Source organism: Myxocyprinus asiaticus, chromosome 28 (genome assembly GCF_019703515.2).
Source record: "Myxocyprinus asiaticus isolate MX2 ecotype Aquarium Trade chromosome 28, UBuf_Myxa_2, whole genome shotgun sequence".
NCBI lineage: Eukaryota > Metazoa > Chordata > Actinopteri > Cypriniformes > Catostomidae > Myxocyprinus > Myxocyprinus asiaticus.
Window position 1 is genome coordinate 9,324,380 of NC_059371.1, and position 10,999 is coordinate 9,335,378.

A 10,999-nucleotide genomic window follows, 5' to 3' on the forward strand; every position below is an offset into this window, starting at 1 on the left:
CTCGTAGAAAATGCTCTTAACAGCTAAGATCAATAGTTATTGGGAAACGAGGTCCAGAACTCTATGAATGTGCGTGTCTTGGAGAAGCGCTTTCATTGCACTCGTGAACAGCAGAGCTCACTTCGCACACATATCAAATCAGACATGCATCGGCGGCTATTCTTTTGTCTGTTCTTCAAAATATAATCACACGTTTCGTCAAACACACGTCTTTGTGTCTAATTTCTTGTCATATATCACTCCGAGAAGTCTTACAGGTCGCCCTCCACAGTGGCTGGTACATCAGCAAAATTACCCGCCACTGCACATGAAAACCATAATTTGGCGGGTGTTAATTTCAAACCTTGTTCACCAGGAATAGGCTGTACGACAAATTCGGGAGAAAGGAAATCAAAACAGTGTCTTTGACTTCAAGCTTTGCAATCACACCCACACTTTCTGCAGGAAAATTATCTCTAGAAAGTTTTAAACGATTATGTGTTGGTGAATGGTGAGACACCCGGCGAGCCACTTGATATTTAACAAAGAGCCACAGGTTCCCGACCCCTGCCCTAAACCAACACCTAAACCTAACCTAGTTGTAAAATCAAATGCGACATGAAGAGCACATTTTCTGAAGCAACCATGTCATTTCATGTCATATTACACTTTCATCTCACGTTTCTGACTCCAAAAGTACAACACTCTATCAGGTGAGCTATCATACAAAATAATCACATTGGAATAAGTGTGTAAATGTAGGTGAGTCTGTAATACAACCGTTAAAATGTATTGTTTTTCAAATTAGAGTAAAAGTGTTTTGATATCATAAAATAGCAGTGTGTGACTATTAAAGCAAAAAATAAGTAAAAAAAAAAAAAAAGTTTATAAAGTCAAAATCAGCCATTGTAGTCATGATTTGTGTGAAAGTGAATAAAACGCACAGTTGTTTTAGAAACTCTTGTATTAATTTCACCAGGAAACTTCGGCGAAACGAAGAACGCGGCATGAAAAAGACACTTTGCAAAAATGTAGTTATAGTAACGTTCATTCTATGAGAATAGGTTGAATATTTTAGATGAATAATGACTTAAATTTCCATTTGTTTCTCACACAAAACTATCATATGTCTTAAGAAAGTTTGGAATATAGCACACATGTCATATAGAACACTTTAATGACATTTTAAATTGCATTTTTTTTTACATTTTTGGAGCTTGACAGGCCGTGGTTACCATTCACTTTCATTGTATGGAAATATCAGCGTCAACATCCTGCCTAACATCTCTTTATGTGTTTAAATGCGTATGTAACGGGTTCAGGATGGGCAAAGAGGAGGCTGGAACCAGCAGGACAGTCAACATAACTTTAATGATGTAACTGAACTTAAAGACGAGCCAGAGGCACCAGTTCGAGAGAGAGAGAGAGCCACATGCTGCGTCTATGTGTTTGTGTTTAAGTTGATCTGAGTTAATTTATGTTATTAAAACTTACGTTGACTGTTCAGCCGGTTCCCGCCTCCTCCTTGCCCACCTTTACCCGTTACAGCATAAACACAGTCGTAAGTCATGTTCTATCCTCTGTAGGACACTGAATTAATGGACCTGAGAGAAACAATTGAGAACCTGAAGACCAAGAACATGGAGGCGCAGGCTGTCATCCAAGGAGCACTCAATAACCCAGATATTGCCCCCAAAGGTGAGGACAGCAAAAACACCTTTTAAACCCCCCCCCTCCAATGAATGGAAATGCAACTGGAGCAATGCTGAATATTTCTTCATTGTGTCTTTTTAAGAGTTTCGCATCAGAAGGCAAAACTCATCAGAGAGTATTTCCAGCCTGAACAGCATCACCAGTCACTCCAGTGTGGGCAGCCTGAAAGATGATGCCAAGAAAAAAAAGAAAAAGAGCTGGGTAAGTGGAAAAAGAGAGGAACTATTCATTTAGAGCCTCTTTCTTTGACTTGCTTTGTCACCTGAATGACATTATTGTGACTCTTATTGTTACTAGATTGTAACCTCAGTTTTTATTGATTCTTCATTTATAAAACTCTAAAGGTCTATGAGGTAAGTTTATCATCACTCTGGGACAATGTTTCCATCATGTCATTATGTGTTGTTTCTAACCGTTCACAGGTTTCCACTGGTGCCCCTCCTCTAACAGTCTGAATTCCTCTTACATTACCAGTTCTTTTGTTGTTCACATTTAAAATGTGATATGTCCCAAAAGATTGTGTGTTCTGAATATACATCAGTTGCCTAATGTATTAATACTGTAAGCATGTAATCATTTAATCTGTTGTGAGAATAAAGCTCAAAGGTGCTACTAACTCCAGCATGTACAGTGTTAACAGATCACTTTGCATGTTGAAATGCTTTACGTTACAGCCGTTGAGCCGTTACTTATTTTTCCTCATTCTTTTTTTTGTCGTTTTTTTTTTCTTTTTCTTTTTTGTCTTTTGTATCGTTCACGGGTGTAACTACATTTATGGAACTTAACACATCACACAAAAATACCCACACCAGCAGTGTGACTGGAGTGTTTCAAGCACCCTTGTTGAAAAACATCTGTCCAATTATGAAATCTCTCTTGTGCTGCCGTTTAAGTGTTTTTGTCCTTTTCTTTTTGAAGTACACTGATTTGAAGCACTTAAATACTCCTAATCAAGTAGGGAGGTCTTTTCAATTATTATACTCAAATTATTTTTCAGGCATACAAGAACACTAGAGTACTTTTGTCTAGTCTAATTCTAAGGTTAACTAATTATTAGCTACTTTATCTCCTATTATTTATCATAAATATTTATCATCAAAAGCTTATTTCTATATAATTAATGTCTCAGTCCGCCAAATATTTTTATGAATATAAATTAATAAATGTATACTATGCCAAACTAACAATTTGATTTTTTTTTTTCATTTTTTTTTTTTTTTTTCAGTTTAAACAATCATTCCGCTATAATTTTTGGACCACTTTATTTCAGTCATCTAATTGATGTGCTCTCTCTCCCTCTCTTTCCCGTTTCTATCTTTCTGTAGTTACGCAGTTCTTTTGGCAAGGCGTTCAGCATTAAGAAGGGCTCTAAATGCGGATCTATGTACTCTGACATTGAAGAGATCACCACTCCAGACTCCTCAGCCCCCAACTCGCCAAAACTGGCACATGAAGACGGAGAGAACCCGCCCACTTCCCTCGAATCCACCCAATCAACCGCCTCCTCTGTGTGAGTAACGTCCTCATCCACCAATCATAGTACTCAGTAAAAATTATATTACAAGAAGAAATAAGCAGAATGTGATGATTTCATACCGGTAGATCTTGGAGTAACGCTTCATTTAAACTGTGTTTCTCAATTTCAAAAGATAAGGACTTTGTTTTCTCAACAGGATCCACGAGAGTAACGAGGAAAATGAGAGTGATGAGAATGTGGTGTCAGAGCTGAGGTCTGAGCTTTGGGAGAAAGAGATGAAACTAACGGACATCCGTCTAGAGGCGTTGAGCTCAGCACACCAGCTGGAGCAGCTACGAGACACCATGAACAACATGCAGGTTAGTGACAAATGTACTGACTTTTTGGTGTTAAAATACAACCATGCAGAATTTCAGAAGGTTTTAATTACTCATAATTAATAAATCAGTTGTATTTCTATAATTAAACGGATTGCTTGATTGCAAAGAACATATGCTTTTAAAGGAATATTCCGGGTTTGATACAAGTTGAGCTCAATCGACAGCATTCGTGGCATAATGTTGATTACCACAAAAATTAATTTTGACTCGTCCTTCCTTTTCTTAAAAGAAAAAGAAAAAAAAAGAAAAAACGAAGGTAACAGTGATACTTACACTTGAAGTTAATGGGGGCCAATTTTTGGAGGGTTTAAAAGCAGAAATATGAAGCTTCTAATTTTATAAAAGCACTTGCATTAATTATTCTGTTAAAACTCATGTATTATTTTAGCTGTAGAGTTGTTTATATGGACATTTTTACAGTCATTTTAGGGTTTGCTGACATTGCATCGTCATGGCAACGAAGTTGTAAAATTGGATATAACTTTACACAGAAAAGGTTAGTAAGCAATTTTATCATATTAAAATCATGTTAACACACATATTGTTTATGTATTGTGGCTAAACTTTTGAATAAGTGAGTATTTTAATGTTTACGGATTGTCCCCATTCACTTCCATTGTAAGTGCCTCACTGTAACCCAGATTTTTGTTTTTAAGAAAACCACAAAATAAATGTTTGTGGTAATCAATATATGCCACAAATGCTGTCGATTGAGCTTAAAGGGAAAGTTCACCCAAAAATGAAGATTATCTCATTATTTACTCACCCTCATGATATCCCAGGTGTGTATGACTTTCTTTCTTCATTAGAACACATTTGAAGAAAAATAGAAAAATATATTTTCTCAGTAGGTCTTTAAAATGCAAGTGGATGGTGATTCGATGTTTGAAGCTACAAAAATCACAGACAGTCAACATAAACGTCATCCATATGACACCAGCTGTTAAATAGTCTTCTAAAGAGAAACAATTGCTTTTGCTGCAAAAAATATAAATATTTAAGTACTTTTTAACTCTAACCACACTCTTCCGGTAAGTGTCACAAGAGGGTGGAGATCATGCGGTCTCTCATGTGACGTATTCGTTTTGGCATGTTATGGACATAATCTCACGTTCTCCTCTCGGCTGAGAAATCCAGGATGAGCACACAAATGCAGCATTGTGAGTAAAGAAACAGATAAATCCAGATCTAAACCAAAACCAATTAAACTTCTTTACAGCGTTCCTCCTACTCACTTGTAAACAGCGCTGCTCTTCCATGTGTGTCGCACGAGCCTCAGTTCTCGCATAAACATGCAAATGCGATTACGTCAAACGCGCAATGAATTAGAGTTAAAAAAGTACTTATATATTGATCTTTTTTGTGCCAAAAGCGATCATATCGCTTTAGAAGACATTAATTTAACTGCTGGAGTCGATTGTGTTAATGCAGACTGTCTGTGATTTTGGAGCTTCAAAAGTCAAATCACCATCCACTTAAATTATAAGGACCTACTGAGCAAAGATATTTTTCTTCAAATGTGTTCTAGTGAAGAAAGAAAGTCATACACACCTGGGATATCACGAGGGTGAGCAAATAATGAGAGAATTTTCATTTTTGGGTGAACTATCCCTTTAAACTGTATTGCACCGAGAATATTCCTTTAATCAGAAGCTTCACGGCCATTCAAACTGAGGGGGGACTTACCCCCTTTGGATATCTTAGCCAAGTTGATTTTGAATGAAACTTCCAAAAATATATTTGTATATTTGATAATTAAGTTGCACAACTATTGTAGATAAAAATAAAAGTGCTTGTCTAAAGCACTGTGGTAGAAAATCACTCATTCACATGTCTAGATTTGGTCAGTCCAATCCAGTTCCACCTTCAGCAGATAATTTGTTTTAAACTGAAAATTATATTATTGTTATTATTTACTGACCCTCAGTGGAGGAACACAAAAGGAGTCCTTGTCAAAATGTCAAAGCTGCTTCTTTCCATTTAACAGAAATGCATTGTGACTGGCTGTCAAGTTCAGTTACATTTTATCTTGGTTTATAAAAAAAATAAAAATACAAAAAATCATCAGTAGCTCAGGATATGAACGAAAGCTTTGCCAGTAGACTAATTTGTCTTAAACAGTCAAATTGAATGACCAACTTTCTCATTGTAGATGATGGTGGAGAATCTCAAGGCAGAAAATGACCAGCTAAAAACTGGAAGTGCCCCATCGTCCCTCGTCCTGCCTTGTGGCCCTCCCTCAACCTCCACCTCCCAACCTTCTGGCCTGTCCAATCTCCTCAACTCCTGCCAAACCAAACCACCCATGACCCTCACCAAGTCCTTCAGCCTCATCCTCAATGAATGCTCCAACCCTGGTGAGTTCCTTTATTTATGTCATATTTTAGGGCCCTTAAAAATTAAAGCAAGGTGGTGGTACCAAGTTTTCCAGTACTAATGTAGTGAAATTTGTGAAATCATACTCTTTGTGTTTGTCTAGACATCGCCCCAGTGGAGTCACTGAGCATATCATCTCAAAGGGATGAGATCTTTACACGTGTGGTGGTTCGTATAGCTGACCAGCAAGTGTCAAGAGAGGTAAATGCATGAGAATAGCATTAAAAATGGTTTGTGTAAGTGGAAATGAGCACATATTGACTAAATAAGCATTGTGGGGTACAATGAACAGGTGAGGCAACAGGATTTCTTCATCGGCTCTGTGAAAATTAATGGGAAGACCGATTGGTCTACATTAAACACAGTCATCTCCACTATTTTCAAGGTGAGATCTCATTACAGACATAAATACTTTAATTATACATCTCTCTGCTCATGGTGGAGTATGTACTGTTGGTGTAACTCTTTTAATGTGTTGTTTCTCTTCCCACGTCAGGACTACATCTCTCAGGTGGACCCTGGTGCAAGTATGGGGTTGTCTGTAGACTCTGTTCACAGTTACAGTATTAATCAGAGCAGGAGGGTGCTTGGAGCAGAAGCCCCATCGAGCTCACCTTTTGACAGTTTAATAAAGGGTCCGGGACTCATCACTGTTGCCCTCAAAGGTACAAACTCATGCTTTAAAACTCTAACTCTGTAGCACTTTTATCTTTTGCAACTTTTCTTGTCCTAACTAGGCACAACTCAAGTTTCGTCAAGTATTTTATATGTATATTTTTTTATTTAAAATTGTAAGTTTTAGTATTATAGGGCTGCAAATGTTAATTTGTTAACTGATATTATTTAAATATGTTTAACTTTGTTAAATTTATCAGAGCCATGTGGTATTGTTGCTATTTAGTGCTATTTAGTGTATTGTAAAGTTTTATAAATTAGTCTAATATTTTTATAAATATTAATATATTAATATATTTATTATTATTATTATTATTATTATTATTATTATATTGTGTATCAAAAACTAAAACTGATATGTGGTCTTTTTTATTTTTTTATTTAGTTAGTTAGTTTTGGAGTCATGATTTTAGTTTAGTTTTAGTTTTCCCAATTATGATATGAGTTTTTTATATTTTTTCTGGATATTTAATTTATTGAAAATGTTTTCCTTTAGTTTTAGTTTTCATAAAAAATAATAACACTGGTGTCAGGCAACAAAAACAGAAACCATGCAAATGGTAAAATGTCTTCAGGCAAGCCAGAAGAAAAACTTAAATTATTATGGAAGAGGTGTGATTTATTGCTTGACCTTTGTATCGTTGTGCCTAGTTGGGACGAAAGGTTTGTTTATAGAATACCCACTTTTCTGCTCAATACTTTTCCCACATCTGTTTCTTTCTATTTTGTTCAATATTTCTACATCCTCTTTTCTTTTTTCCCACTTATTGGCTCTCCATCTCTCTTTTCCTCATAGCTGACCTCATGTTCTTCTCTGTTGCAGGTTTTAAAGAGAAGTGTGTCGACAGCCTTGTGTTTGAGACACTCATCCCCAAGCCCATGATGCAGCACTACATCAGTCTGCTGCTAAAGCACCGACGGCTGGTCCTGTCAGGTCCCAGTGGCACGGGAAAGACCTACCTCACCACCCGCCTGGCTGAGTACCTGTTGAAGAGGAGCGGCCGTGACCCTGGCCCTGGCCTTATCACCACCTTCAACATGCACCAACAGACCTGCAAGGTACAGTGTTGCCTGGAAATCAGGGGCTGGATTCACAAAAATCTTCTAAGGAAAAAATAAAATAAGTTTTTAGGATATAATATAAGGTGTACAAAATAATTCGTAAAATAGCAAAAAAGAAGTAAACAGAAGTTAAGAAGAATTTTATTCTTAATGTTTAGTGAATTCAGTCTCATATCAGTCTTCTGTCCTCCAGGATCTCCAGTTGTACTTGTCTAATCTGGCCAATCAGATTGACCGAGATTGTGATGCTGAGGACATTCCACTGGTCATAATCTTGGATGATGTCAGTGATGCGTCTTCCATCACTGACCTGGTGAACAGCGCACTGACCTGCAAGTATCACAAATGGTGAGTGTGGAAACTCCTGTGTTCAGGAAGCTGTATGCTTTTTGATGAAGAAATGACAGAGCAATATTTCACACAAAAATCAAAATAATAAAAGAAAGAAATACATAAAAATTATATTTTGCATATTTTTAGGACCATTAAGACATGTTTTGAGCATTTTTTTGTTTTTTGGTTGGTGAGAGTCACATTTTTACAAGAAAGGAATAATTATAATTTTATTTATTTATCACACATTTTGCATATATACAGTGAAATTATTTTTTTCACATATCCCAGTTAAGCTGGGGTCAGAATGTAGGGTCAGCCATGATATGGCACCCCTGGAGCAGATAGGGTCAAGGGCCTTGCTCAAGGGCCCAACAGTGGCATCTTGGCAGTGCTGGGGTTTGAACCCCCAACTTTCTGATCAGTAACCCAGAGCCTTAACTGCTGAGCCACCACTGCCCCTTTTTTGTATATCCCAGCCAAGCTCTTGTTTCCCAGCAATGGTGTTTTATGAGGAGCAATTTTACTTTTAAAATGTTATTGATAATTTTTGCACATTTATTCATCATTTACCTTGGATATTTATTGCAGCCCATTTGTCATTGGAACAACCAATCAGCCTGTTATGATGTCGTCAAATCATGGCTTGCATCTCAGCTTTAGGTAAGTTCCAACACGAAGCCTCATGTCTTGAGCTATTGAATTGAATAAGTGGATTATTGTATAATAATGTCCTCATGAATAACCATCATATCTGACATTCTAAAGATCTTCCTCATTTAACATTTTCCCATTTTTCTGCAGAATGGTCACCTTCTCCAACAACGTGGAGCCTGCAAATGGGTTCTTAGTGCGGTACTTGCACAGGAAGTTGATCGAAACAGAGGATGAATGCACAGTTCACAGAACTGAGGTTCTAAAGGTTCTGGACTGGATACCTAAACTCTGGTATCACCTCCATACCTTCCTGGAGAAACACAGCACCTCAGATTTCCTCATAGGTAAAGCACAACATGTCCTGCATATCTGTTCCACATAATGTTGTTCAAAAAATCATATTTTGTTCTGTAGAAACAAAAGTAGCAATAACATCTTTACACACCTGTCAAGGCCATTTTGGAATGATTCTGTCCAGTTATAATCTACAGACTTTCTAAAAATATGCAAAAAGATCTCAGCTATTGCTCTTGTCTCTGCAGGTCCCTGCTTCTTCCTGTCCTGTCCAGTGTCATTACCAAAGTTTCGGTCCTGGTTTATTGACCTCTGGAACCAGTCCATTATTCCTTATCTGCAGGAGGGAGCCAAGGATGGCGTGAAGGTGAGAGAGAACTTAAGGATCCAGTACACTCACTGAGAAGTTCTTCTTTGCTCTGAGCTCTGAGCTAGAAAGAAGGTCAAAACAGTTGAGCAACAGCTATATGCAAACATTCAGACACCAGCCAGTTTAGAGGAGCATTTAAATTTGAGGGTGCACAAGACTATATGTAAAACATGAAAGAAGATGCTTTAACCACTCAATGATGATTTAAAGTATATATATATATATATATATATATATATATATATATATATATATATATATATATATATATATATGTATATATATGCAGTAAATAATGTGTAATATGTCATGTTTACATTGTCCATCCATGACGCTAATGTGCTAACATGCTATACGCGGCCATATTATGCACTTACACTCTGTTATTGTAATTTATGATTACACTGATACTACTGCAAAGATGGGTGTATAAAAGAGTGTTAATGGCTAGAATACAGACACAAGAATGATGATAAGAGGCAAATATCTTATGTGAATGTGTGAATGGCTTTTAGCTGTGGACAGCACATAAATTAAGCAGCACATCAAACAACAGCGTGAATGGGCACTTTTTGAGTAGATTTGGTTCCATTTGTAGACTAATCTAAAAAAATCGCATTGCTTGTTCTTGGAACAATCGTACAGATGTTGGTAATTGTGCACAAGCTCGGCAACTATGCATGCCAGTGTTCATGTTGACTGATCTCAATGAAAGAAATCAACCGGGAAATGATGTCAAAGTAGGTGGAGCTTCAGGTCACACCCACCGATGATGTGGACCAGTGGCAGTTAGAAGTTGTTTAATAGCTGGTACGAATTTTGTAATTTTTCCGAGAGTTTGTACTGACAAGCTGTTTCGAACCACTGCAACAAACTCAAAAAATACCTTCTATGTGGCCAAATTTAGTTTGAAATGACGTCACACCCGTTCGCTCTTCGATTTCACTAATATATTGGTGCTTTCAGTCTCGCATAGCCAGACTTTAGACTATCAGCATGAAGTCTGGTTCACTTTGCATCTTATTCTGGCCAGAAACCTCCCACTTAGACTAGAAAAGGTTGACTGCCCAACACGTAAAGCAACCAGCCACAGTTTATTTTGTTTTTTACTAGCTGTTTAAGACAGGTACATTTTTTATTCATAATTGAAACCACAATAATAGACCAGCTGGAAAAAACTGATTCAAATTATTGCACAGCAGTGTCGGTTTGCGACTGGCTGTACATGAAAAACTGAAGAAATGGAGTGAAATGGTTCACCCTGACTCAGAAAAGTTGAGTAAACCAGCCAATCAGATTGAAACTGCAGATTTTTAGTTTGCATGTCCAATCAAATTGTTGCAGACTTGCAGTGTAGTGTAGTTCTTGAAGATCATTTTACAGTATGCGCTCTCGTATTGCAGGTCCATGGTCAGAAAGCAGCATGGGAGGATCCTGTAGAGTGGGTGAGGGATACGCTGCCCTGGCCTTCAGCTCAACAGGACCAGGCCAAACTCTTTCACCTTCCTCCCCCAACCACCAGCCCAAACGCTGCTCCGGCACAACAGCCCAGTGACGACAGGTCCAGCAAAGACACCGCACAGCACACCATGGAGTCAGATCCACTGGTAAGTGTCCAATACAGCAACACCTAAACTTTGCTTTAACAAGTATGAATGTGATCTTATGCGCTGTCCGTGTTAT

At 37.5% G+C, this 10,999-nt stretch overlaps 1 protein-coding gene across 1 annotated transcript in view; it reads left to right on the forward strand.

The window, feature by feature from the left end:
• The window catches only part of LOC127419277 (neuron navigator 1-like), a 168,513-nt gene that overhangs the window by 153,404 nt on the left and 4,110 nt on the right, over window positions 1-10,999 (forward strand). Inside the window, exons 17-30 of the mRNA XM_051660556.1 lie at window positions 1,566-1,677; window positions 1,775-1,893; window positions 3,018-3,202; window positions 3,366-3,528; window positions 5,702-5,906; window positions 6,029-6,126; window positions 6,218-6,310; window positions 6,422-6,590; window positions 7,424-7,659; window positions 7,856-8,010; window positions 8,587-8,658; window positions 8,800-8,996; window positions 9,195-9,313; window positions 10,720-10,923. Coding sequence (XP_051516516.1) covers window positions 1,566-1,677; window positions 1,775-1,893; window positions 3,018-3,202; window positions 3,366-3,528; window positions 5,702-5,906; window positions 6,029-6,126; window positions 6,218-6,310; window positions 6,422-6,590; window positions 7,424-7,659; window positions 7,856-8,010; window positions 8,587-8,658; window positions 8,800-8,996; window positions 9,195-9,313; window positions 10,720-10,923 — 2,127 coding nt within the window. The remainder of the gene's footprint in view (window positions 1-1,565; window positions 1,678-1,774; window positions 1,894-3,017; window positions 3,203-3,365; window positions 3,529-5,701; window positions 5,907-6,028; window positions 6,127-6,217; window positions 6,311-6,421; window positions 6,591-7,423; window positions 7,660-7,855; window positions 8,011-8,586; window positions 8,659-8,799; window positions 8,997-9,194; window positions 9,314-10,719; window positions 10,924-10,999) is intronic.